Source organism: Saccopteryx leptura, chromosome 2 (assembly GCF_036850995.1).
Source record: "Saccopteryx leptura isolate mSacLep1 chromosome 2, mSacLep1_pri_phased_curated, whole genome shotgun sequence".
Lineage (NCBI taxonomy): Eukaryota > Metazoa > Chordata > Mammalia > Chiroptera > Emballonuridae > Saccopteryx > Saccopteryx leptura.
In genome coordinates this window covers 343089861-343117793 of record NC_089504.1, presented here as the reverse complement: position 1 = coordinate 343117793, position 27933 = coordinate 343089861, and the positions used below count along the sequence as shown (strand labels likewise).

The 27933-nt window shown below is 52.8% G+C and overlaps 2 protein-coding genes across 10 annotated transcripts; one reads left to right on the top strand and one right to left on the bottom strand.

Moving 5' to 3' along the window:
* The first annotated feature begins 263 nt into the window (after positions 1-263).
* On the top strand, positions 264-10732 carry RUNDC3A (RUN domain containing 3A). 7 transcript variants are annotated; one of them, XM_066363969.1, is made up of 12 exons: positions 264-609; positions 5421-5536; positions 5903-6036; positions 6220-6305; positions 7073-7162; positions 7249-7329; positions 7649-7814; positions 7923-8080; positions 8818-8955; positions 9066-9172; positions 10141-10238; positions 10446-10732. In XM_066363969.1, the coding sequence occupies exons 1-12, from the start codon at positions 503-505 to the stop codon at positions 10539-10541; spliced, it is 1377 nt and encodes a 458-aa protein (XP_066220066.1). In that variant the 5' UTR covers positions 264-502; the 3' UTR covers positions 10542-10732. The 7 variants fall into 7 exon arrangements, with proteins under 7 accessions (XP_066220066.1, XP_066220065.1, XP_066220064.1 ...); XM_066363968.1 differs by having other exon boundaries at positions 5900-6036; XM_066363967.1 differs by having other exon boundaries at positions 5888-6036.
* A 661-nt stretch (positions 10733-11393) lies between these two features.
* Positions 11394-16070, bottom strand: SLC25A39 (solute carrier family 25 member 39). Of its 3 annotated transcripts, none has more exons than XM_066363975.1 (12): positions 15914-16070; positions 14928-15027; positions 14736-14795; positions 14568-14612; positions 14194-14324; positions 13426-13493; positions 13168-13292; positions 12822-12995; positions 12372-12481; positions 12131-12212; positions 11972-12052; positions 11394-11885 (listed from the first exon to the last, which is right to left on the bottom strand). In XM_066363975.1, exons 2-12 carry the CDS (start codon positions 15010-15012, stop codon positions 11770-11772), a joined length of 1077 nt encoding a protein of 358 aa, XP_066220072.1. In that variant the 5' UTR covers positions 15013-15027; positions 15914-16070; the 3' UTR covers positions 11394-11769. The 3 variants fall into 3 exon arrangements, with proteins under 3 accessions (XP_066220072.1, XP_066220074.1, XP_066220073.1); XM_066363977.1 differs by having other exon boundaries at positions 14194-14303; XM_066363976.1 differs by having other exon boundaries at positions 14928-15029; positions 15920-16060.
* Between the last annotated feature and the right edge of the window lie 11863 nt (positions 16071-27933).

Genomic DNA, 27933 nt, shown 5'->3' with positions numbered 1-27933 from the left:
AGTAGGTGTCGGAGCTCGGAAATGCAAGGCGCGGGGTCCCGGGCTCTGTAGGTGGGGGTGGAGGCAAACCAGATGGCCCCTCTTACTCCTTTCAATCGCTGCCTTTTCAAGGGACCCCCTCCGCCCTCCCTGGGGCCTTGGTTTTCTTCTCTCCCACCAGCCTCGAAATCCTGTACCCTCTGCGGATTGGTCCCCGACCTGCCGGGGGCGGGGCCCGAGGGCCTTGACGTCACTGGCCGAGGGGGGGCAGGCGGCTAGGGGAGGGGGTGACGGGCCCCGGCTCAGCACCTCGGAGAGCTCCCTCCCCGGCCTTGTTTTGCTCCGGAATCGCCGCCTGGGGAGGGAGCCAAGGGGCCGGGCACCGGCGCAGTGGCAGGGGGATGGCCGTAGAGGGGTCGAGAGGCCTCGACGGGCAGAGGGCCCAGCCGTGATCCAGCGGGCGGCCGGGGCGCCAGGCGGAATAAGGGGCAGCTGGCAGCGGCAGCAGTGGCTTCACATCTGGATGGAAGCGAGCTTCGTCCAGACCACCATGGCTCTGGGGCTGTCCTCAAAGAAAGCATCTTCCCGCAATGTGGCTGTGGAACGTAGGAACCTGATTACCGTGTGCAGGTGGGCTCTGCTGGCGCGTGGGGATGGGGTGGTCGGGGACAAGCGTCAGGATGGGCTTTGGAAACCTAGATGAGCGTGCTGGCGGGAGGATGCACACAGCCACAGAGAAATGGGAGGCGGCACAAGGTTAAGAGGAGTTTCTCCGCTGTCCCTAGGAGGCCCAGACCAGGGAGGGGAATTGGAGGTCTGGTCCCTATTCTTCTAGGCCAAGCCAGGCCTATGCCCAGCCTGGGGCCTGGAGGGTGAGGGGTGTTTAATTGGTACTGCAGCTTCCTGTGAGAACCAGGAAGTGACATTGTGCGTGAGGGGGAGGGGTGGTGATTGTTGGATCCCTTGCTGGGGGCAGGGAGGCAATGGGCCTCCGTGAAGTGATGGGGTATGGGGGTGACCACCCTCCAAGCCTACCCTCACTCCTACCCAACAGCTTAGCCCCTCTGGAGTGGGCTTTTCTGTGAGATTTTCCAATGCTCTAATCTTGAAGCAGGAATGCTGTCCCCTGAGCAGCTTCAGCCTGTGGCGGAGTCAACTAGGCATGTGGGAAAAGACCCTGAAGTCATCCAGTGAAGGGCAAGGGGTGCTGTCCCGCCCTGGGAAGGATGAAGGTCCTGGCTGCAGAAACCGGGGTCTCTTTGGTGAAGGGGAGGAGTTTGGGAGGGCAGGCTCATTGGTCCCTGAGGGTGGGGCTGTCGCAGTGTTGGGAAGATTAGTCTGCTTTCTTGGAGCCACAAAGTGAACCTTCCCACTTCAGACCTGCAGAGACTTACCCTCCTTGCCCTGCCCTGAAGCCAGGAATGGCCATTTGCTCAGCCTCTTTACCTCAACCCCCACCTACATTCATGTCTCCCTTTAGGATCCCCATGCCAGTTCTTTCCCCCTCTGCCATCTGCCCTTCCACCCCGTCCATGCCACCTCCCCCAGTGCACATCTCAGGGAACATCTCAGCAATCTTCCCTTGCCAGCCCCACCTGCCTGCACTCAGGAATCAGTGGATGCCCTAGCTACTGTGCCCTATAGCTCCTTCTACTTTCCTGGGCTCACACCTAACTACGCTGTGTCTGTCTCACAACACTGTGTCCCTAGTGCCTAGCAGAGTGCTGTGCACACCTGACCTCTGTAAAAATGCCTGAAATATTATAGAAGGAATGAGTGCAAAGTACAGGCCACTGCCTCCACCCTCACATCCCAAACCCTGCCAGTGTGGTGTGAAACAAAGACTTCTGCCTTCAGGGCCAGACCATCCTAGGTTCAAGCTTGTTTTTCATCAGTAATTAGCTGTGCAACGTTGGTAAAGTCTCCTACTCATTCCAGGCCTTGGGTGCCTCATCATCACCATTGTAGATGTAACAGCCATGCCACGGAATGGTAATGACATAATTCAGGTAGGAGTCTAGCCCAGTCCCTGGCATACAATAGCCCTGTCCTGATGACACTCTTCTTGTTCCTCTCCTCCCTCTTGACCTCCTAGGTTCCTTTTCTTTCTCTTGCCTGCCAGGACAGCTGGGCCTCTTGAGTGTGTGAGGAAGGGGGGAACTCCTCTTGGCCTAGGGCTGCAGAAGCAGAGGTCCTGGCAGATTGAAAGTAGGCTTCGAGCTGTGGTGTAAGAGCGAGTTTGGAGGGATGGGGCACGAGAGGTCCAGAAACCCCTCGGGCCTCTGCTGCCTCATCACTGTCACATGGTTTGCCTCCAGCTCCCAGAACAGTTCCCTTTAGTAGACTGAGGGTTCCCCTGGGCCCTGGCCTTCCTGTCTCCATGGTAACCTGCAGCAGCGACTGCACCTCCTAATAGGGAGCACACCATAGGGCTCCCTGGGGCAATGACCAGCTCTGTAGCACCCCTGAGGACAGAGGGCAGATGGCTGCCAAGCTAAAACCAGTCTCAAGCCCCAACTGTGGTCTGACCCAGATGACCAGGAGAAATCACTGGGGTGTGGGGAGCTGCATAATGAAGCCCAAATAATGCCCTAAACACAGGCTCCTTCTGGCAGGCCCAAGCTTCCCATTAATGGCCCAGCTCCTCACCACCTTCTCTCAGTCCTGCCTGGGATCTGAACCAAAATTTAATGAGGCAGATACTATTACAGTATTCCTGTTTGCATCTGAGACAATGGGACTCTGAGACATTAAATGACTTGTCCAAAACCACACAGGTATCACTAAGAAACAGGACTTGAGTCCACCAGGTGGCCTCCTCTTAGTGCAACTCCAACACTGACCTGGCTCTGATCTCAGGCCAGACCAATGCTAAGCCCAAAGGAAAGGGAGGGAGGCCGGTGAGCTCAGCTGTACCATTGGTGAGAGCCAGGGAGGCCAGTGCCCCAGGGCGGGAGCCTGCAAAGTTGAGGACAAAGGGCAGAGGAAGCAGGGGCTGCTCAGGTCCTTGGGAATTTGACAGCCAGCAAGAGGCCACAAGATGTAGCAGAAAGAGCAAAGGCTTTGGAATCAGCCATACCTACTCAAATCCTCCCAAGCTGTGTGATATGACTCTGAACAGATCAGTCAACCACTTGGACCATCAGTTACCTTATCTATGAAATAGGGGAGGAACTACTTCCCAGGACTGTTGTAGGTATGGATGATGTAGGACCAGGGGCCGCTGCCACAGTCATTGTGGCCATGCACATGCAGGTTCCCATTAGATTTGGACAGACGGTAAAGAAATAGTGGAGCCAAAAATGGTGGCCCATTCCTTTATTAAAGTCTCGCACCGGCCGACAAGCAAACACACAGGGAAAACACTTCCCTTTCACTCAGAGATCATAAAGCCCTAACACATTATCTAATTCCACAACCAGGAGAATCTTCTCCGGTTCCTCCTAGAACCAAAGGCCCCATCAGTCACAGCAGAGCTCGCAAAGCCCCTCACCTCTGGCTCCCTATTTGCACTCACTCTGCTAATATGGCTTCTTTCTCTGCAAAACTGGCTTCTCTCTCATTCCCTGCTGTCTTGGCTTCTCTCTCTCTTTTCCTTCTTCTCCTTCCTTTTTTTTTTTTTTTTTTTACAGAGAGAGAGTCAGAGAGAGGGATAGACAGGGACAGACAGGAATGGAGAGATGAGAAGCATCAATCACTAGTTTTTTGTTCACGTTGTGACACCTTAATTGTTCATTGATTGCTTTCTCATATGTGCCTTGACTGCGGGCCTTCAGCAGACAGAGTAACCCCTTGCTCGAGCCAGCAAGCTTGGGCTCAAGCTGGTGAGCTTGGGCTCAAGCTGGTGAGCTTGGGCTCAAGCCTGGTGAGCTTTTTGCTCAAACCAGATGAGCCCTCGCTCAAGCTGGCGACCTCGGGGTCTCGAACCTGGGTTTTCCGCATCCCAGTCTGATGCTCTATCCACTGCGCCACCACCCTGTCAGGCTTCTCCTTCCTTTTAAAACTTTTCTGGTTCTAAAACTTCTCCTCCAGCAACATTAGCATAACAATGGCCCGTCCCAAGCAGGAAGGTAATTAGTAATTTCACAGCTCACAGACCTGGCTCTGCCCAGCACTATTTTTAACAATAAAAGTGAGCAAACTTAAAAATCATACTTTACAAACTTTTTTTTACCCAACAGATGAGATGATACATGCAAAGTATAGTACTTGGCACATTACAGGGCTTAATAAGCTTAGCTAAAAAAGGACAGTTCTGCCCTGGCCGGATAGCTTGGTTGTTAGAGCATTGGCCCAAAGCACAGAGGTTGCCAGTTCAATCCCCAGTCAGAGCACATACAGGAATGGACCAATCAATGTTCCTGTCTCTCTCTCTTTCTCCCTTCCTCTCTGGCAAAAAAAAAAAAAAAAAAAAAAAAAAATCAATAAATTTAAAAAATGAAGAAAAAAAAATAACAGAACAGTTCCAAGCAGCTCCGGTGTCTGCTTTGCCACCACAACAGGGCAATAATAGGATGCTGAGAGCTGTGCCCTCAGCACTGCCCTATCCCACTGCAGCCATGGCAGGAGGTAGGGATTAAGGGCAGGGGTTGCAGAGGGAACTGAGGCTTTAAGCAGGACTGGAGAGGGGGTGGGGGCTGCTGGGCCCCAGTCCCTCAGCCCTGCTGGCTTCCCTTGGCTCCATTCCTCTCTGAGAAGCCAGGTGTCAGGACTTGCAAGGCCCCTTCCAGGACCTGCACAAGGCTCCCTGCCACCAGTGTGTCTGTCAGCCCCACACCCTGCACATCCCCCAGCCCAGCTCTGTACCACCTGGTCCTGGGCAGCTGGTGTGTGGGCAGCCGGCAGCCAGGCTGGGAAGGAAAAGGGGGGAGGAGGGCCTCCTGCTGAGAGCCCCCTTGGCCACCTGCATGTCCAAACCCCATGTTCAGGGTGCTAATTCACAAGCCCCTGCGCAGGTGATCCCCCACCCCAGGAGGGACTGAAGGTTGTTCCAGCAAGAGCAGAAGACAGCTCAGGGCAGGGGTCTGGCTTCGAATTCTTAGCCAACCCCAGCCCACACACATAGAGAACGCAACTCCGGAGGGTGGGCAAGGAGGAGGGGCTCTGGGACAGCCTCTGGTTCTAGGTGCCTGGACTTTCTACCTATTGTCTCATCCCCTCTCATACCTTGTTCCTGAAGCTTCCTTCCGCTGGCTGTCACCTTTCCTGTCACTTTGTCAGTCATTCTCCCGCCTGCCACCCTAGCACTTCCATGTCACAGGACCTCTGTGGTCACTGTACTCTCACGTCTCCCACCCTTTCCCTCTGCCGCCCCTCTACATCCATGCACTTCATGCCCTCTTCTCCGCCCTCTGTTTCTCTGTCTGATGTCCTTCCCCTGCCACCATCACCCTGTCTTCTCACCCGACACCCCACTGCCCCTTCTCCCTACCCTCGCCCAGGTTCTCTGTGAAAACCCTGCTGGAGAAGTACACAGCAGAGCCCATCGATGACTCATCTGAGGAGTTTGTGAATTTTGCAGCCATCTTAGAGCAGATCCTCAGCCATCGTTTCAAAGGTGGGCCCACATTCCTGTTCTTACTGCTCAGCTCTCCAGACCACCAGCATTTAGCTCCCAGCCACCCCACTCTGATTAACTCTGTGGCTTTCTGAACCCCATCACTGACTCTGGTCCCAGTTCTGGGCCACGCACAGACGCTCATGCACAGAGCTTTGAAGAGGAGAAGGGGTCTTCTGGGCATATAGTTATATGCTGGTGTGCCCTTTGTGGACATGCATGTGTGCACATGTTTGGGGCAGGCACTGTGTATGTGTGTGGCGGGTTATACTTATGCATTTTTGTGCCCCATTACATGGACCCTCTCCAAACTTTCTTGTCATGCTGAGCCCCCTCCCTGCCCTGGCTCAGCCTGTGCCCCAGCAGGTCCAGTGAGCTGGTTCAGCTCAGATGGGCAGCGGGGCTTCTGGGACTATATCCGGCTAGCCTGCAGCAAAGTGCCCAACAACTGTGTGAGCAGCATTGAGAACATGGAGAACATCAGCACAGCCCGAGCCAAGGTGAGCGGCCTGCGATGAGCAGGGCCAGTACAGCTGCTCCCTGCTCTGGATACAGGGGACTGTCTGCTCCTTGGTCCTCACCCTGCCATGGGTAGTGGGGAGAAAAGCCATAGGAGGTCCAGACCCAATGGTGAGCACACAGGTCCCTTCAGGGCTGCAAGTAAAGGTGAGCATGCTTTCCAGGGCCGAGCATGGATCCGGGTAGCACTGATGGAGAAGCGCATGTCGGAATACATCACCACAGCTCTGCGGGACACCCGGACCACCAGGTCAGACCCTCTCAGTCAGCTCAGACCACAGGTCCCAGTGTCTATGTTCATTGCCCAAACACACTTGATCTTTAAGTTCCTGCAGCAACCTTTCCCATCTGGACTACCACTTCCAGCATGCACCCCTGGTTTCCCTCTCTCCCAGACTGTTCACAGGTCAGCCCAGCCTGCAGAACCAAAACACACCTTTGGCATCACCATCACCTCTTCCACGTAAAATTCATTGTCCCCCATCACTTCCCAGCACCAGTCCCAAACACAGCTCTACCTTTTAGACACACATCTGTACAAGTCCCGACTATGTATCATGTTACTTGTTGGCCTTCCTCCATGCCCTACAAGGCACAGGCCTACCTGCTCCCGGAACAATGGCAGCAGTGTGTACTTGCTACCCATGAGCTGCAGAGCCCCAGCACGCAGAGCTTCCCTGCAGTGTCCAGGGCAAGGGCACAGGCAGGATGTGCCCATGGGGACTGGTGTGCTTCCTGGTTTTAAGGATCTGGGTGACCTAGTACTTGGTGGAAAAGATGTAATACAGAGGATTGAGGAGAGTCTATTCTCACCCCTGAGGACACACGTTCTAATAGGTGGGAAATACCAGTGCTATTCCCAGTGGGCCCCAGTCTGAGACACAAGACCCACACCTGAGGGATGAGCAGGAAGCAGATACCTCCTTCCTCTAGGAAAGGTTTGTAGTAAGCCAACAGGAGGGATGGAGGCTCCCTGAGAGGATGCTGCACCATCAGTCACCCCTCTTCTCCCCACAGACGTTTCTATGACTCAGGAGCCATCATGCTAAGGGAGGAAGCGACCGTTCTCACCGGGATGCTGATAGGACTGAGCGCCATAGACTTCAGGTGGGGTCTGGGTGTCAGTGGCGGTGAACATCCATACCCCCATCCCCTCATACCCACCCCCAATCCTGTGGGTTCTCTGTCCCCAGCTTCTGCCTAAAGGGTGAAGTGCTGGACGGGAAGACTCCCGTGGTCATCGATTACACGCCCTACCTAAAGTTCACCCAGAGGTGAGAAGCCTGATTGCTGTGGTGGGTGTGGGCAGACCACTCCCGGAGGGCGGCAGGGGACTGGCTGGGCAGGCACCACAGCCCCCAGTCCACGGGGGGGGGGGGGGGGGAGAGGCAGCGTGGGACACACCGACGGGCGAGCGGGGTGGTGGCCACTGCTCCCTCCCATGGGGGGGGGGCGCAGGGGCCAAGGAGGGCAGCGTGGGACACATGGACTGGGAGAGCAGGCCGGTACACGTTGCTCCACGCGAGGAGGGGGGCAGCGTGGGACGCCAAGGATGGGGCGAACAAGCCGGTGCGCGTTGCTCCCTCCCTCAAGCTACGACTACCTGACTGATGAGGAGGAGCGGCACAGCGCAGAGAGCAGCACCAGCGAGGACAACTCGCCCGAGCACCCGTACCTGCCGCTCGTCACCGACGAGGACAGCTGGTACAACAAGTGGCACAAGATGGAACAGAAGTTCCGCATCGTCTATGCGCAGAAGGTGAGCGCTGCGCCGCGAGGATGACCGGCAGCTGGGAGGAAAAGGGGGTGGCCCAGGCGGCTGCAGGGACTCTGCTTCCGCCGCCTAGGCTGAGCACGAGCTCCGCAGGGCTACCTGGAGGAGCTGGTGCGTCTGCGCGAGTCGCAGCTGAAGGACCTGGAGGCGGAGAACCGACGGCTACAGCGGCAACTGGAGGAGGCGGCCGCACAGAACCAGCGCGAGAAGCGGGAGCTGGAAGGCGTGATCCTGGAGCTGCAGGAGCAGCTGTGAGCGCTCCCGCCGCTTCCCTGACCCCGGCCAACCTGACCACATCACCTCTGGGAACCCCCACTGACTCGCACCTCATTCCTGCTACCTGTACCCAACTCAACCAACCGTCATTAGGCCACTGTCCCCTATCACCTCTACCCTGAGAACCTCCCAGTGACCGTCTAACACTATCCTCAACCAAGATCCTAGGCTCCCTCCAAAAACCTGCTCATTTCATCCTGTTACCCGACACCAGCTACAATGGCCATCCAACATTAATTACTCCAGGGACCCCGACACTATTCACAAGGATGTTACTCAGCGACCTGCAACGTGATTGAGTTATTTCCTCTGACCTATATGTGCCCACCGATTTTCATCACCCATGGTGATCTGACGTTTCCCCACTAAACCTTTTCATCACCTTATGACCTCCTAGTATGATTCCCCAAGGACCCCCACATCCATTACACTTCAGGATTCCTACATTATTCTCGTTACCCTGACTCCCACACCTTTACTTCCTCTGGCCCCCAACATGAGGTGCACTAATCCCTGAAGCCTCTGACCCCCAGTACCCTCCACTAACTCCCAGAAATCTGCCCCACTGATCAACATTCTCCATTTCTGCTACCTGTCTCCATTTCTGCTACCTAGGTTTCAATCCTAACCTCCCTCTCCCATCCCCCACTGAGACCCCCTTCTCTACTTCTGCTCCCTCTCCCAGCCAACCTGACACCCCTCCTCATCCCAGGACAGGTCTGATCCCTGGTGACCACGCTCCCCTGGCCCAGGGTTCCAAGGAACTCACCACATCCCTGGTCAACCAATGGCCGTCACTGGGAACGCTCAATGGGGCTGAGGGTGTCAGCAATCCCAAGCTCTACCGGAGGTAAGTGCAGCCAGGCCCAGCTTGGGCCTGAGTACTGGTCCCTTTCAGGGAAGAGGGTTGTGGGGAGTGGCAAGCCTCTGCCGGTACACCAGCTCTCTGCTCTGCCACAGACACAGTTTCATGAGCACGGAGCCGCTATCAGTTGAAGCCAGTCTGAGCTCAGACTCCCAGCGCCTGGGAGAGGGCAAGCAGGACGAGGAGCCCTGGGGCCCCATCGGTGAGCTCCCCACTGTACCCAGCATGTCTCCAGAAATGGCCCAGGCCAGGCCTTGTAGTCAGACCAATTCACTCAGCCCTTCCAGAGAGGTTAGGACAATTGAGTTTGGCTTGGGGTATGGGGCAGAGCTTGGAGCAAATCCCAGCTGCCCCTCCTTTGGGTGTGGAGTTTGGTCAACTAGTCACCTTGCCAAGTCCTTCTCCTCTGTAAAATGGGGGGTGCTGGTTCAGGTGATCACCAGCGTTGGCATGTGGTAGGGGTTTAACTCTATCGTGACATCAAGGGGTTCAAATTCTCAGGGAGTTCTTTGCCTAATTTGCTCATTATCTCCTTCACTTTGAACCTCTTGCCTGACCTGTTTCCCCCTTTTCTTTGGCTGCCAGGAAGCTCAGAACCAAATTAGTGGCACCCTTCAAGCGAATGTCCAGGACATCAACGCATGCATTTTGTATTGCCCTCCCTGTGGCTTCGCCTTGGTTTCCCACCCTAGTTTTCCCAATGCCTGGACGTCATATCTTTTCTAAAAACCACTGCACTGGATGACCCTAGATCTTGTCTGAGACACAGCGGGCTATGGATATGTGACCTTGCCACACTGTTTGTGATTGTCCGTGTCTGTCTCCCCACCAGACTGTGAGCTCCTTGAGGGCAGGGACTGTCTCGTCTGTTCTCTGTATCCCCAGTGCTTGGAACAGAACAAGTGCTCACTGTGTGTTTAATAAATGGACAGAGGATAAACCTCAAGGGGAGACAGAAACATAAACTGACGATTACAATAGTGTTCCCAGCGCTGTGCATGGCATTGGCAGGTGCTTATTAAGGTTCACTGAAGTGGCAAATGTTGCAGAAATGAGGAAAGTCTCCTGGGGGGAGGTGCGACCTGAGGGGCTGCCCCCTTCACAGCCTGAGCCCACAGCCCCCACACATGCAGACTGGCTGGGCTGGCCTCACCCACCCTCTCTCCCCAGGGAAGGACCCCACGCCCTCCATGCTGGGCCTCTGCGGCTCCCTGGCCTCCATCCCCAGCTGCAAGTCCCTGGCGAGCTTCAAATCCAACGAGTGCCTGGTGAGCGACAGTCCTGAGGGCAGCCCAGCACTGAGCCCTAGCTGAGCAGTGTGGGTTGTGCCAGCTCCACCTGCCAGGGGTACAAACACCTGCCACCCTTCCTCAGAGTCCCCCAATCTAGGCCACCCTTCCAGAAAATGCTGCCCACTCAGCCAAGGGTCTCTTGGGGAAAAAACCTTTGGCTTCTGGTTTTTGCTTCCTACCCAGGGAAGCCAGGGCTGCCAAGGGGAACCTGCTGGGCAGGAAGTTGGGGTCACCGAGGCCAGAGAGCCCTTGGGGAAGCTTGTTCCATCCTTCTGGTGACTGATGCCTGTGTGGCTCCATCTTGGGACTCTCCTTCACTATCTCCTCCACCTTCTTTAGGCGCTTGTGACCCAACCTTGGGACTTCACCTCCCCCATTGTCTGTCCCTGTATTCATCCCCGGGAGTCACTTCCTCAGCCCCCAGTGTAGGGGCTCTGAGGGGATCAGGCAAATAAAAACCAGAGGACTGAGGAGAGCCTTGTCTGTGGGGGCTGGGACAGAGCCCTATCCTGAGGTTGACGGAATATGGCAGAGCCAATGCTGGGCCATAACCAGTGTGATGCTGGACCACGTAAACTCAGTGTGTGCCCTGTGGGCGTAGGCAGGCAGGTCAGAATAATTTAAAAGTAGGTGACTTGTAGAGTGTCCTGAGTATTAGGTCCACCCAAAGCAGGACCAACACATGAGGGTACTCCTTCAACCTGATACTCTTTAAGAACTTGCTCAATGCCAGGCAGAGAAAAGACTGAACATCCGGGGTAGAGTTGGGGGAAATGGAGGCAGAATGCAGACCCGACAGGGCTGTTTTCCTTCTATCATCCTGAGCAATCCGGCTTTGGCCCAAAGTTGCAGACCCTTCCATTAGGCCAAAGCCTGGCAGTGAAGCAACCCTCCTCTGTCATCACTTAAGTATGCCCTTGGGGCGAGGTCTCATCACCCTCCACTCTGGCCCTAACACTATCAGCTCTGGGTCCTCACTAAATGGAGGGGGGGTCCTCTACACGGGCATCGCATGAACAGCCAAAGCCTACACCAAAGTCCCTTCCAGGCCACCTCTGTGCAAATCATCTCAAAAAATCCTGCTTCCCCCAACACCACTGCCCCTGCCACTGCAGTCACAGGCACCGGAGATAAGTTCATCATCTTTAAAGATTCAAGAAATTAACAGGGTGGGTTCAGATTAGCCAGGCCCAGGGTTTGTGGCCCTTGGGGGCAGGCCCAGCTACAACAAACACACAGGAAATGGGCAAAGGTGGGGGAGTTAACAGATTTGGTCTTGAACTTGGGGGTGGGGTGGAAAAGTGATGATCCTTGGGGCTTGGGGTTTGGACCAGCAGGAAGCTGAGCAGGGCCTGGGCAGCCCAAAGGGGCGGGCCACTACCCTGGGGCTCAGAGTTGAGAGGAAAGAAAAATGAGGCCTCTCCCCTGAGGACAAGGCACTTGGCTCAGTCTCGTCCTGCCTCACCCCATCCATGGAAGAGATGAGGTCCCATCCCCCTAACTCCTCTTACTGGCCCAGAGACTGTTCCAGGTTGAGCCTCTGAAAAAAGCTTTTGCCCAACTCGTATGTGCTGATCATGATGGCACAGGAGGGGGCGGCCTTGATGATCCTCGGGAGGAAGCCTGCAGGGGAGGACAAGGCCTGGGTCAGAGGCTGGGTCCTAGAGGGCCTCAACCTGCCCCCGGGGCTTGGTCACACAGCCTCTCACCTGCGAAGAGTCCCCTGGTGCCGGACTCCGCCAGGATCCTGCGCAGCAGCAGCCAGGTGGAGTTCGCGTGCAGGGGCGGCACTGCAGACACAGGCATGGCCCCGTAAGACCCCCCCTGGGTCCCCCCTGCCCCCACCCCACGCCAGCCAAACCACTCACCTCTCACAGCCTCCACAGCCCCCAGTGCAACCTGACGTTGAGTCTTCACCACATCAAAGGGTAGAGTCAGGATGGCCGCCACCTGGTTGGATGGGGAGAAGGTTCATCTCCATTCTCAGGAACCCCAACCCTTGCATCCAGCATAGTACCAGGGAGGTGAGCTTGCTTCTCAGCAGGAAGCTGATGCACTGCCATGCAAGGACACCTCTTGAAGTCTCACCCTCCAGCCTGATCAACTCACCGTCCCTGAGATGCCACCAGCCACAAAGCTGATGCCCACTGACGTCTGGTCCTTTGGCCTGAGCCCACTCAACCAGCTCTTCATCAGCTCATAGTTGAACCAATACAGGGCTTGGGGAGCAGAGGGGACATTCATTAGAGACTGAGAGGGCAGAAGAGTGGGCCCCATACCACCCACCTTCCATTGACCTATACCATGACAACCGCTCCCTCCCAGTTAAGAGGCTGCCCGCTACACATCAGTTTCTATAACTAGCTCTCTGCAGGAATTATCTGGTGAAAACCTGGGTGAACACTGTTTGCTGAGTCCCTTTCACAGATGAGATAGTGAGGGCTCAGAGAAGTTAGGTGATTTCAAGGTCAGTAGTACCAAAGTAGGGACTTGGCCATAGACATACTGTGCATCATCCAAGGGCTCCCTTACCCCATCCCCTGCATCCCTGGTACCTACCTGAAAAGGGCACATCCCGAAGAGCAGTGGGGCCCCAGCCCAGCCACAGTGAGCGCCAGCCACCCTGAGCCACAGCAGCTCGGACACAGGCACCCAACTCCCGGTATGATACATGCTGAGCCTGCAGCTTTGTCCGTACCAGCTCTAGGGGGCTGATCACAGTCACAGTGCCCACTGTGGGGAACAGTGGGGGATCAGCTCACAGGTCCTAATGGCAGCTTGCCCCAGGGTCTGAGAGCCCAAGACATTTCCCATCCCAAATGGGCAGAGTGGAGCTGGGAGCTAGGACTGAGCTCAGGCAGAGGTAGAAGTCAAAGGGAGGTCAAGGGCCCAGGACTGTGCTCACAGCGGGCCAGTGCACCAGCCACCATGGGCACATAGATGTCAGAGGTCAGGGTTCGACCACACAGGAAGGCCTTGAGTTGGTCGTAGGCGGTGAAGTAGATGGCAGTGGCTGGCACAGTCATCACCCTGGGGTGTGAACAGATGTTAGCTGGGACTCCTACACCTCCCAGGCCTCCCCTGCCCTACCCAGTCAGCCAACAGGGGAGCAGGAGATAAGCAGGGCACAAGGGAAGACAACATGCAGAACTGGGGTACTCACAGGGTGGCTGGGAGGCCACTCCACAGGGTCCTAGTGCCCTCGTGTCTCACAATCTTCACAAAGGCATCCTGGCCAAGAGGACATGAGCCCAGGGCAGAAAGGATAAACATGAACAAGGACTGTGAAGGGGGTGGCCCAGGCTGAACCCTAGCCTGATCCTCTCCCCTCTGCCCACAGCCCTGGGTCCTATTGGGAAGCAGTATCCCTCAGGCCTTCACACATGCTATTCCCCATTTAGTTCCAGGTGGACTCCTGTTCACCCTTAGAAACCTCACGAAGGCCCGACCAGTAGTGGCGCAGTGGATAATGTCAGCCTGGGATGCTGAGGATCCAGGTTTTAAACCCTGAGGTCGCCAGCTTGCATGCAGGCTCACCAGCTTGCTTGCGGGGTTCAGACGTGACCCCATTGGTCGCTGGCTTGAGCAAGGGGTCACTGGCTCAGCTGCAGTCTCCCAGTCAAGGCGTGTATGAGAAAGCAGTCACCTTATGAAAAACTAAGGTGGCACAAATACGAGTTGATGCTTCTCATCTCTCTCCCTTCCTGTCTATCCCTGTCTGTCCCTCTCTCTCCCTTCACCCCTCATTAAAAATCAAACAAACAAACAAACAAAATTCCTCACAGAGACACTACCTCCTCAAGGAAACCTTTCCCAAACTGCCTGTGCCCACATGCTTTGCAGAATCCATTCTTTCCTGGGTTTGAGCCCAAGCAATCTAAATCCCTCAGGAAAGCTGACAGACCCAGCTTAGGGCACAGCCGCTCCTCACCATGGTACCAGTGAAGCGAGTGGGGTCCTGAAACCAGGTGGCACAGCGGGCACCATTTGGGCACAGATACAGGGGCTCCAGGACATCGCTGCAGTACAGGAGGCACTTCCCTGTGGGTCGGAGAGAGGGCACTGGGGAAAGGGAGGAAGCATTAGGATGCCGTGGCCCTGGCACCCTATAGGGAGGTGGCGAGGCCCTGTCCCTAGAAGGCTAGCAGAGGCTGGGGTCCCTAGCCAGAGATTCTAGTACAGGACAGAGATCTGGCTGATAGAACCTGGAAGCAAGTGCTAGTTCAAAACTGTGGGGTGCCCTAGGGAGACTGGAACACTGCCTCCCCTGATCCTCACAGGTTCCCTGTGGCTTGGGGCACTCACATTTGGCGTAAGAGAGGCTCCAGTGTCTGGCAGGAGGCATCAGCTCTAGAATACAAGGCAGTCCCTCAAGTCAGGAGAGTCCCCCACCGGCCCCAGGGGTCCCATCCCTGGGAGAGCCTTGCTTTGCCCAGGCACCACCCTCTACTGGCTCCAGGGTCGGACACTCACTGTTGGTCAATGAGGGGCGTTGAGACTGCAGGCGAATCTTCACCACGTCCAGAGGGGTCACTGGGGGAAAGGGCAGGTCTGAAAGCTCCTTTCAAGACTCCACTCCTGACCCCTCCTCCAAGACCAAGACACCTCCAATTTCTGATCTTTCCCCAGACCCTAGCTGCCCCCCCCCACCTCCCAAGGTCTTACTGAAGAGGGAGGTGACTATAGCCCCAGTGCCTGAGGCCACCATTTGTTGAAGGGGGCTAATGCCCCCAGGGTCCTCATTAGCCATGTCGTAGCTTCAATTCTGAAAAACAAAGCTCAGTTAAGGAACTGTTAGCTTACAAAACAGGTCAGTGGCTGGGGAAACCTGAGGCAGAGCACTTTGGAACTTTATTCTGACCCCTGACCCCATTCACTCACTAGGAGCTCAAGTGATCTTCACAATAACCTTTTAAAGCAGTTATTGTCATCTCCACCTTGCCAATGGAAAGAATGAAGCTCAGAAAAGGTGAAGTGACCTGCCCAAGGTCATGCTGGGTGTAACTAGGAAGAAAGCTGGGATAGTGACCGGTTGGTTAATGGGCAATAATGGCCCACTGCCAATTCCTCATCCACACCATACAGGCTTACTGGGCACCACCTCTGCGAGGGTGCCAGTTGGGCCCCAGGGTCCTAAAGATCAAAACGCCTTAGCCATCCCCCTGCGTCTCCCTATTCCAGCACCAGTCGCGAGGCGAGCACATGCTAGCCCCGAGTCACCAAAACGGGGGGCCCAGCAGTGAAAGAAATGTGTAAACAAGTCCGCTAGTGGCGAAAGGTCAGTCCGCTCTTTCCGTACCACAGCCGGGCGCAGGTCCCCACTCCCCGCACCTCCTCCCAGGCCGGAAGGGCCAGGCCCCAAGCTCCAGAACTGGATGACGATCTCTCTGTTCTCTCCCCCCCAAATTACAGGCCGAGGGACTGGACCGAGAGAGCAAGTAGGAACGGGGAGACAGGACCTCTCCTCGCCCCTCGGCAGCACTCTGTCCCGCCACGCGTGCAGGGGGCGCCCGGCGGAGCCGACTCGGTCGACTCAACCGCTCGCGACTTCACGCCCCCAGCCCAGCCCCGGCTTGGCTTGCCGGAATTCCAAGACCCGACTACGGCCTCCGTTCCTAACCGGCCTTGAGCCTGGGTTCCGCCCCGCCTACCTGGCTCTAGGCCGGTACCCGCGCAGCACGGTGCCCAGGGGCGGGCGGGCCCATGGCGGCTCCGCGGCCGGTGCGGGAACCGCGCGCGCTCGCCTCGCCCCAAGACCAAGAAGAAAGGCTACAGAGACAGCACCGTCCAAACCTCTCCGTGAGGCCCCGCCCCCAAAGGGCCGACTAGTCGTACGTCCGGAGTGCTCCGGCCCCGCCCACTCGAGACTCCACGGGGAGCAGCTGGGCTCTTTTCCCCTAAGCTGCTGGTACCCCGCCGGCCACTGCACCAAGGTCGCAGGTCTCCACGTCGCGCGTGACGTGTCGGTAGCACCGCATTGACAGCGTATTCTTACAACCTCCACCAACTAGTGTTCCCTTCCCCCGGCCGAGCACTGCACGGGGAATCCCAGCGCTCCCACTAACCTGCTAGACCAGCGTGGCTATTACATTCCCCTCTCTTCTTCAGTGGCCTAGTCTGCGTGGCGGTGGGGCGGTTGAATCCATTCCAAAGCCGTGTACGATCAGAGAGTGATAGCAAATAGTTACTTGCTGAGATGCGTTTTTACAACTTTAAGGGGACCGCATCAAAGAGGAATTAACATCATCCCCCTTTTACAGATAATCGTCTGGTACTCAGCTCCAAAACCACTTGACAAACAGGAGGGTGCTGTGCGCTTGTAGGTAAGGGGGTTAGACGAGTTGCAAACGGGGGTAGGCGGGCTGGTCAGAGAAAAGGTTAGTCCAGAAGCCCCAGGTTCCACCTGGCTTAACCTGGGCTCTGTCCCATCTCCTTATGACCTTGGGCATTTCAACCCGCTCGGAGGTTCGCGGTCCTCCGCACTAGAGATGAATAGGGGAAAATGGGACCAACATTTTTTGTTGTTGGTTACTCTCATATCGTTATTTCTCCTGAGTCTCAGGACTTTTTAAAAAGATTTTTTTATTTAGTGATTCTAGAGAGAGGAAAGAGAGAGAGAGAGAAAGAGAGAGAGAGAGAGAGCGGTTGGGAGCGGGAAGCATACACTTATAGTTGCTTTTCGTCATGCCTTGACCAGGTAAGTCCAGGGTTTCTAACCCGCGACCTCAGCGTTCCAGGTCGACGCTTTATTCACTGCACCACCACAGGTCAGGCTCAAAACTTTTAGAAGTAGGCTATTTATTCACCCTATTTTACAGAAGATGAAACTGAGGCTCGAAGTTAAGAGCTCAGAATTGAAACCAGCCAGGGACTTTGCCCCTGCCCACCGGGGTGACATATGGGCTTACACCCTACATTGATGTCTCTGATCCCGCTTCCCAGGGAGACACATTTCTCTGCCGAGCAGGCCTGCCACCGAGACCCCACCACCTGCCTCGTCTTTAAAACTTGTGCATCCGTAATATATAGTTTGTTCTAACAGGAAAAAAAGGAACACGGAGTGTAAGCCTGCGCCTTTAAGAAGGGTAGGCCACGAATTTGACGTAACTAGCTTCCCCGCCCCTGACGCCTAGAACTAGTCGCGTCTGGACCTGGAGCCACCCAGCCAGCCAGCGCACGCGGGGTTAGCACGTGGATTTCTAGAGGCCTACCATCCTCTTTCCCCAGTAAAGACTTTGCGACTTCCCGCCTCTGGGAAGCCTGAATCAGGGGGCGTGGAGAGTGCAATCTGTGACTGGAGAAGTGGCAGCTGGCCTAAAGGGGAGAGTGAGTGGGTGTGCGGGGTGCGAGTGGGTGAGGCATGAGGTGGGGCACCGTTTCCATTTACTTCCCAAACCAAGCTGAGGTCTGAAATAACACAAAATCATTTTATAAACTTGTTCTGGGAGAAAACCCAGCTTCTATTAAGGACCTTTACAGCCTCAAAGTTATGGTTTACCCGAACAGTTTCACAGCCACCAGCCAAGAGACTGCTCTCCCTATTTTACAGAAGAGGGAATAGCCGTCCTTGCAGGTAATGACTCTAATGTGAAGCAAAACCCAAGTTTCTCCCATGCAGTTTCCCACTTTACAAATGAAAAAATCGGAGACCCCAGAGGTCAAATAGCCAGAATTCAAACCTCCACCTGTCTGAGTCCAGAGAAGCTCCCACGCCATCCAATTCTCAATCCAGCGCTCTGATCCCTGCAGTGACCTGCTCATTTGTATCATGTACTCAGGCTTCAGGCCCCAAGAACTCCAAAAAGGACAGTGTATGCCAGGGTGCACCTCTCATCTGCCTCAAAATCAGAGCACCTGGGAGGCAGGGACTTGGCTCCAATTTCCTCCTGCAGCAGCTGTGAGACCTCTGGCTAGTATCTTAATGCCTTCTAAGCCTTAGTCTCCCCATTTACAAAATGAGCTGATGAGGATAATAATGTACCTGCATCATCACAGGAATTATGTGAGGATTTAATGAGTTAATAGCTATAAAATGCTTAGACCAGTGGTCGGCAAGCTCATTAGTCAACAGATCCAAATATCAACAGTACAACGATTGAAATTTCTTTTGAAAGCCAAATTTTTTAAATTTAAACTATATAGATAGGGACATTCCTTATTGAGGTAGCGCCTGCATGTGGTATTTTGTGGAAGAGCCACACTCAAGGGGCCAAAGAGCTGCATGTGGCTTGCGAGCCGCAGTTTGCCGAGTAGGGGCTTAGACCATTCTCTGACAGATGACAACCACTCAATAACTATTATTTTTATTATTGTTATTGATTGCCTCCCAGAACCTGTGGCACAGAAAGTTCTGGAAAGGGCCTTTAGAGCAACCAGGTTCTGTTTCTGGTCCTACTTCTACCTCCAAATGCAGCCACAGATAGTTATAACTTCTTACACCTTCCCAGAGAGAAGATCACACAGCTGCAAAGTAGCAGAGCCAGACTCTAACCTGGACCTCTGAGCCTCAGTTTCCCCCACAGTAGAACGAGGGACTTGTACTTCATTTCTGGTTCTCTTCTTGTAATAGGATGCCTCTGGGATTTGTCACTACACCTCAGTTTCCTTATCTGAAAATAAAGACGTCACCTGTCCTGCCTACCTTACAAACTCTTGGCTAGAGTCACATCTATAAAAGCTATGTAAAGAATCAACAAACGGTTATGTGGCGCCTGTTGGGGTCACAGAGCTGAGCGGATCACAGTCTCTGCCTTCCCCCAATGTTAAATGCTCTGAGGCTGAAAAACCTTAGGGTGTCATTGGTGTTGACCAAAGTCCAGTGTAGTGGCAGCAGTCTAGGCAGGCCCAAGAGGGTATCTGGCCGATGAGACACCACGAGCCAGTGGAGGCATTTCTGAAGGATGATTGTGGTGGCTGCAGGGTGCAGCAGGGGCCTTGAGATGCCCATGAAGCTTTAGAGCTCTGGCTAGGCTTGTCTGCCCAGAGGAGCAACCCTGGAGCCCTGAGGGAGAAGGTGGCCAGTGTCCTGGCTGACTTGGCCACAGTTCACACTGACTACACACCCAATGGTTCTTCCAGAGTCATCATGTGGCCTCCTATAGCCATCACTGGATTCCTCATCAGATGGGGAAACAGAAACTCCTTTCAGCTGTAAAAGGGGAGAGAATGGTACCAGCCCCAGGTTATAGTGGGAACTAAGAGACCAGTCCTTGCCTAGCACTTGGAGAGTAACATAAACAAGGTAGTTTATTGTGAGGCTGACTTTTTCCAGGGCAAGCCCTGGGGCAGTGTCCCCTCCAGCTTGCATCCTCAGGGCCTGGGAAGATATTTATGGGGCTGAAGTAAGGCTCAGGTCTCGCCTCTGGACCCCACCCACAACTCTGAGTTCAGGGCCAAACCGTCCCCACTTGGCACTTCCTTTCTGGAGGCAGGGCCAAGGAGCTTGGGGACCACTGACTCCAAGAGGAGAAATCCAAACTCCAGGCTCATAGCTAAATGCCAAGTCAGGTCTTGAACCCCTGAGGGCAGGGTGGTGGTAGGTGGAGGGGGTTATAGTAGACTTTATTGGGACAACTGGAGAAAATTGAGTGAGGCCTGTATACTAGACATTACTTTATCAATGTTAAATTTCTTTTCACACACTGTGGTTTTGTAGAACATTCTTGTTCTTAGGAAATGCACACTGAAGTGTTCAGAAACACACTGAAGTGTATTCTGCAACTTAGTCTCAAATGGTTCAGGAAAAAAAGGATAATGCCAATGTAGCAAAATGTGAACAACTGGTGACTCAGGGTGAAGAGTATGTGGGTGCTTACTGTGCCATTCTTGTGCTTTTTTTTTTTTCCATTCTTGCGCTTTTTCTGAAGTTTTTAAGTTTTCAAAATAAAACTTTGGTAGGGTACCTGACCGGTGGTGGTGCAGTGGATAGAGCATTGACCTGGGAAGCTGAAGACCCAGGTTCAAAATCCCAAATTCACCAGCTTGAATGCAGGGTCATTGACATAATCTTATGGTCGCTGTCTTGAAGCCCAAGGTCACTGGCTTGAGCAAGGGGTCACTGGCTTGGTTTAAGCCCCCCCAGTCAAGAAACATATGAGAAGCAATCATTGAGCAACTAAAGTGACACAACTACAAGTTAATACTTCTTATTTCTCCCTTCCTGTCTGTCCCTCTTGTTCAAAAATAAATAAATAAATGAATAAATAAATAAATAAAATGGTGGGAAAAGGGATTTCCCCTCTGAAATAGATGTACAGAGGGGAAATTGATAAAGAAATACAGTGTGGTAAAAGTTGTTTATATGAAAAATAGTACAATAATTAGTAAACAGCCTGACCTGTGGTAGCACAGTGGATAGAGCATCAACCTGGAATGCTGAGGTCCTCAGTTCGAAACCCTGGCTTGCCGGGTCAAGGCACATACCACCAGCAATCAATGAACAACTAAAGTGAAGCAACTATGAGTTGTTACTTCTCATTCCGCCCCACCCTTCTCTCCTCAATCAGTACAATAAAAAAATAATATCCTTAAAAAACTAATAATAATACAAGAATAAACTCTGTGTTTCACATATGCAGAACTGTAGATGTACTTTTGCTTCACCCGGGATTACTTCCAGAATCAGAAGAGCAACAAAGGTGGTTTTGCTTTTTATGTTTTTTTAGGTTAAAAAAAAACACAATAGGATCAACTTATCTAGAGAAAGGCCTTCCAAACTTCCTTTTGCCCATGGCCTGAGAAGGTGGGTTGGGGAGTTTCTGGACAAGGTTTTACTGGGTGTGTGTGTGTGTGGGGGGGGGCTGATGTGGTCTGAGAAGGAGGCCCACAGAGGGTAAGTGTCCTGGTTGAGATTTTCCCGAATTAACAACCCACCCTCCACTCCGGCCTGACTCCCAGAGCTTTGGGAAAGGATCTCTCCTGCTCTGCTGAGGGAGTGTAGATTAATCTACCTCCATGGAAGACAGTTTTGACCATAACTATCAGAATTCCAACTGTCCAAATGCTGAGTGAGACCCAGCCTGGCCGCTTCTCAGAATTCCTCTCCTCTACCCATGGGCTTCCACATGTGCGAAGTGACCTTTACCGCAGCCTCGTTTGTAACAGCAGAAGACTATGGAAAGAGAACTGCATGGCAGTTCCTTGATATAACGGAATAGGAATACCACTCAGCCTTGAAAGGGATGCAGATCTCCACATCAGGATGTAAAACAATCTCAAAGGTAGAGTTAAATTAAAAAGCAGAGCGCTGGAGAAAGTGCCAGGCAGTTGTTCTCGACCGGAGCGCTACCGCCCCCTAGGGGACATTTTGGAAATTAATGAGGTTGTTTGCCCTGGTCAAAAGATTGGGGCCCCTGGCATTTGGCATTTGAAAGATTGCAGGACAGGGATGCTAAATGTCCTATAACGCGTTGAACAGTTTGACACATCAAGGAACTGTCCCGTACACCCCTAAACTTTTCTCTGTATTTCTGGGCAGTTACATACATGAGAAAGCTGTTCATTACCTGATGTGGAAGCTAGCTCTATTTCACCCACATTTTTTTTTAATGGTTTTAAAACACTTTGAAATTTCCAGCAATAAATCTACTATAAAATCCTAGGGAGAATTTGGCGTTGTCTTCATTAAAACTTAAAAAAAAATTTTTTTTTTTTTAATTTACTGATTTTAGTGAGAGAGGAAGAGATAGATAAATAGATAGATAGAGGAAAGTGGTGGGAACATCTATCTGTTCCTGTACATGCCCTGACCCAGGATCAAACCAACAACCTTTGTGCTTCAGGAGGATGCTCTAACCAACCAAGCTATCTGGCCAGGGCCATTAAAACTTTATCAAGGCTCACTCAGAATTTTAAAAAATTTTATCCCTGTGAGCACCTGGCCTGTGTGAGCTGAGTTACTAACAGACACTCCAGCATGGGTCTACAATTATGGTTCTGGTTTTCAATGCCAGTGATCCATGTACATTCACAAGTTTCTGTTCTCTCGTGGGATTGAGCCTGAGCTTTCATATACAGAAATACGTACTATTTTATTCTAAATACGTTCTTCTAATTTTTCCTCTATATTACTTTATGTAGTATATTATGTGTAAAATACTTCATACAATGTATGTGCATAATATAAGTATTGTATATATAAAGTTTATAGAGATTTCTAAAAACACGATGCATAGGAAATTTATATTGTCTATGAATTTCGTTTCTGAAGATGTATTAAATGAGAGTTTCAAAACATATAATAAGGTCCTCAGAAAGGGCCACGAGCTCACCAAGCACTCTCCAGTCCCATGGAGTGTCTTGCCTTTGGGGGATGGAGGTTCTGCTTCTTAGTTTGACCAAGGCAGTGTGGAGTCTGTTGGCCACCTGCCCAGTGTGGCCAGGCCAAAGCTGAGCCCTGGTCATGGTGACCCAGACTGAGGAGACGATGTTCCAGCTGGGTCTGGAACAAAGCCTTGGCCTCTCTCTCTCTCTCTCTCTCTCTCTCTCTCTCTCTCTCTTGATTTATTGAGGATTTCTATTTTTCCTTTTTAATTTTTGAGTGTTTGATGCATGCCAGCTACTGTTGTAGACACTTGGAGGCATCAGGGAACAAACCACAAAAGGTCCCTGCTCACACTATCTAGTGCAGGAGACACAAATGAAGGAGTAAATAAGACCATTGCATACAGCAATGACATCTGTGAGGGCAAGAGAACAGGTCGCGTGACAGAGAATGCCTGAGATGGCAATGAAGGAGTAAATAAGACCATTGCATACAGCAATGACATCTGTGAGGGCCAGAGAACAGGTCGCGTGACAGAGAATGCCTGAGATGGCTTAGAAAAAGGGAGAACTAGGGGTCAGGGGACACGGCTGGAGATGAGCCCGAGGGGAAGGCCGGGGAGGGCGGCAGGCTGGGCGGAAAGGAAGCGCTCAGCTGCAGGGCCGGATGTCACAGTGACTTACATTGAAGGCATATTGTGACGGTTACACACTCAGGCTCTGGGCCAGACCTGGATTTCATTTCTGGCTTCATGCATTTTTAACTGCACGACCTCAGTAAAGTTGCTTAACCTGTCCGAGTCTTACTCCTTTCATTGTAAGACACGAATGATAACTGTACTTTACCTGGCAAGGTTGTGTTAGAGATTATAGGAGTATTTAGTAGAGAACCTGGCACAATGTGAATCTTAAACATTAGCAAGACCCTTCCTTAAAACACAGAAATTAAGTATTTGAATGTCCTGGGTTCAATTCCTGGTCAGGGCACACAGGAGAAGTACCCATTTGCTTATCTACCCCTCCCTCTCTTGCTTTTCTCTCTCTCTCTCTCCCCTTCCTGCAGCCATGGCTGATTGGAAGGAGTTGGCTCCAGGCACTGAGGGTGGCTCCATGGCCTCCACCTCAGACACTAAGAAGAGCTCGGTTGTTGAGCAACAAAGCAAGCCCCAGATGGGCAGAGCATCGCCCCCTAGTGGGCTTGCCAGGTGGATCTCAGTGGGGCCGCATGTGGGAGTTTCTCTGCCTCCCCTCTGCTCACTGAATAACTAAAAAAAGATAGAAAGAGAGAAAGAAATTAAGTATACCAGCAATCATCCTAATATGAGACTGAATTAAAGTCTCCTGAAGTGCATTTGAGTACAGATTTTCCTGCTAACTTGTTGGGGGAACTTGTCTCCTTTCTGGGCCTCATTTTCTTCATTTTTAAAATGGGAAGAGTAAGTATGTATATTTCTGCTCCCCCCCCCCCCAGGACCGCTGAGAACTTTAGCTATAGACAGATAAGATGTGTGAAGGAGATCTGTGACTGGGAAAGGGTGCCCCCCTGGGCAGTTTCTGTTTCCCCTCCGACCCCCCTGGCAGCTGCCTCCTGTCTGCTCCTCCTGGGGCCACTGGCAACGACTCTGACCTGACCTCTCTGAGCTGGGTGAGTAGGGAGGGCGGTTTCCTCACCTAAGCCCTGGCCCCATGCTGCAGAGACAGATCATCTGATTTATGAGAGGAACCCCTTTGATGTCCTAAAAAGAATTCCTCCTGTTTTTAATGTGCCAGTTTATAAGGTCTCATCATATTCATCATCTTTATTTGAACCTCACATGACTGTGTAGAGGGCAAGTGGGAGTTACTTTGTACCCATTTTACAGGTGAGGAAACTGAATTTTGAAGGAGTTTAGTGACCTGTCCAAGTAACTTGGAGCAGATATTTCCCGTACGGGGCCTACAGGGAGAAGGACCAGGGAAGCTCAAGGTGGGCTGGAAGGCCTGGGGGGGGGGGTGGAGCTGGGCCACTGTCAGTATTCAGTGGAGCCTGCTGTTGTGGGGAAAAGCTCTGGGTTACGATTGACTTGGAACTAACACCACTGCTTAGTAGCTAGGAGACAAGACCCTGAACGTCTCCTACATCTGTGGAATGGAGATAATACTCTGCAATGTTGTTATAAAAACTCAGTGATGTGTACAGAGCAGGCATGCAAAACATCACCCTAATTCAGCTCATTAATGTCCTGGCTCCAGAGAGTAACTAAGTACCCACCACCCACGCGGTCTTTTCCTTTCCAGGCCGGACCTGTCTGCTGCTGCCCTTGATGAAAGCTGGGCTCCAACAGCTGGAGTCCATCAGCAATGCAGCAACTGCTCAGGGGCATAGCTGCCCTCAGGAAATCTCAAGTTCAGGAAAGGGCACGGGGTGGGGAAGAGTTACTCCCTGTGTCCACCAGGAGGCATGACCCTGGCTGAACCGCCAACAGGGCCCTGCACCTCCCAAGCCTTCCTAGACCAGTGGCCACCCCCTTCCGGGGGAGGGCCAGGGGTGTCCTTGCATGTAGGCCAGCGCATGCATCCTGGAGGAGCTTGGGAAGTGTTTGTCAGACCTGAGCCCCTGTCACGGGGTTTGTCTGAATTTTCTTTTTCTCACTCTAGTGGTGTCAGATTTTATATCGTTGATCTTGTCAATTTTAATAGGAAAATGAATTTCTTAGTTCTAAGTAAGTGCAATTTGGTTGTCAAAATTCTTTCAGATATAGGGGTGATGGAGAAGAAAATGAGTGTGCCAGACACTTACATAGAAATGTCAGCACAGTCAGTGCTTCCGAACACCCTGGGGGGTCACTACAATTACTTCACTTCACAGATGAAGGCATTTAGGGTCAGAGAATAGGCCAAAGTCACCTGGCTGGTAAGAAGCAAACTGAAATTTGAGCTCAGCAGGCAATGATGTGGTCCTGCCGCTCAGATCACAGCCCATTGTCCAGGTTTCCAGGGAAGAGCAGACTCCTGTCCCCTGCCATCTGCCACCTGCCACCTGCCTGTCTCAGAGGCCACTCTGGCTTCCTGGAGACTCGCTGGGATCAGTGTTTGCCTCCACTGAAAAGTTCTTCAGATCATCCACTGCTCTCAGAATATCAGAAACTGAAACTTTAACCCAGCAATATGCCATCTGTCTCCTGTAGGAGGAAGATGCTCCCACATCTGGATGGGAGAAGTCAGCCCCACCCACCCCACCCCACCCCATTGTCTTCCCCCAACTGATCCCATCGCTGAGGGATTGAGTCTTCTTCTGCCACCTCTGCCCTTGTCTGGCTAAGGGAAATGGATGGCTCCAGAGTGAGAGGTGCCCTGCACAGGACTCTGAAATGGACCAGGTGCAAATTGCCCCAGGTGGACAGAATTCTGAACATCAGAGCAGCAGAATGGGAAAGGGTGCAGCCACATAGGGGATCCAGGTAGGTTTCTGAGAGGGGAAACACATATGCCAGGGCTAGGGAGGAGAGTTCGAGGCGGGCCAAGGAGCAGGTGAGCACTCTCCCAGGTTAAGGTGTGGGTAGGGGGGTGGGGTGGGGTGCTGGGAGTGCCGAAGGGGAGGAGTCATCACAACGGTGGTGGCGCAGCTTTGTTATTTGAGCTCCCACTTGTCTCAGGTCCTTTGCCAGTGGGCTCTGCAGGAATTAACTCACTCCATGGAGGGGAGGATCTCATTGTCTATGTCCTCAACGTACAGATCAGGACAATGAGGCAGGGCGGATAAATCAAATCACATAGCTCACAAGAGGAAGAGGAACCAAGAGGAGTTTCCTCACTAGCACCGGTTTCCTGCTGCATAGGAAGGGGTTCAGCTATTGAGGGGGCCTCAGACCTGCGCATCAGATCCTCTGCGGCTACAAATGCACAAGGTGATTCCAGCGGGCATCTGGGGCTGAGAACCCTGGGCCAGAGGGGCCCTGAAGGCCTTTCCAGCCGGGGCCTCTGCAGAGCCAAGTAAACCACTCCCTTCCCAGGCTTCTTTAACCTGCCTTCCCCTTCCCCATTCACTCCACCCTGCATCTTGCACCCCACAGCTAGATTTAAAGATACCACGCAGCACCACTCTACCCACAGAAAGCTGTGGTCTGCCCGCAGGGCCAGGTGGAGTCGTGGCAGCTCACAGTAGACTCTGAATCTCTCAACTGACAGGGAGCAGGGCAGGGCTCACCCACTGCCCAGTGAACACACTGAGGCCAAGGGCAAATCAAGTGTTCATTCTCCCGCATTGCATCGGCACACTGATTTAGAGATGCAAGAAAAAGTCACAGAAGAAACTGTGGTTGGAAAGTGGATACAAGAGTGCTACTTTGTGTTTTGACTACAATTTATTTGCATGTTATACTTTGGTAAAACAGTAATTCATTAAAAAACAACAACAAAGAACGTGGCCTGCCCAATGGCGCTGGAAAAGCTCACAGACTATGCTGGGACAGGAGCCCAGGTCTCCTGACCTGATGCAGCACCTTTGTTACCAAGCATCCATCCATAACCTCTGGCAGGGACACTGGCCTGTTTCTGACTCCCCTCCCCCACACCCAGCAGAGGACTGGAAGGCCCAGCCCAGCCCCACAGGCACCAGTCAGGTGCCTGATGATGAGGGTGGGTGCCTCAGGAACTGGGGCAACTATTGCTCATCCCAAGGTGACTCAGGCAGGAGGGGAGAGGCTGATTCCATGCCCCCACTCCAGCCTTAGTCTTCAGGGTTGCCAGATTTAGCAAATAAAAATACAAGATATCCAGTTAAATTTGAACTTGAGATACACATTGAGTATTTTTTTTTAATTTTTTTAATTTTTGACAGAGATAGAGAGTCAGAGAGAGGGACAGATAGGAACAGACAGACAGGAAGGGAGAGAGGTAAGAAGCATCAATTCTTTTTTTTTTTTAAGATTTTATTTATTTATTTTAGAGAAGGTGGGAGAGAGAGGAGGGGGAGGGGCAGGAAGCATCAACTCCCATATGTGCCTTGACTGGGCAAGCCCAGAGTTTCAAACAGGCAACCTCAGCGTTCCAGGTCGACACTTTATTCACTGCGCCACCACAAGTCAGGCAGAAGCATCAATTCTTCATTGCATCACCTTAGTTGTTCATAGACTGCTTTCTCATATGTGCCTTAAGGGGTGGGGAATGACGGGAGCTACAGCAGGGCAAGTGACCCCTTGCTCAAGCCAGCAACCTTGGGCTCAAGCCAGGGACCTTTGGGCTCAAGCCAGTGACCATGGGGTCATGTCTATGATCTCACGCTCAAACCAGTGACCCCACGCTCAAGCTGGTGAACCTGTGCTCAAACCAGATGAGCTCGCACTCAAGCAGGTGACCTTGGGGTTTCGAACATGGGACCTTGTGTCCCAGTCTGAAGCTCTATCCACTGTGCCACCACCTGGTCAGGCCA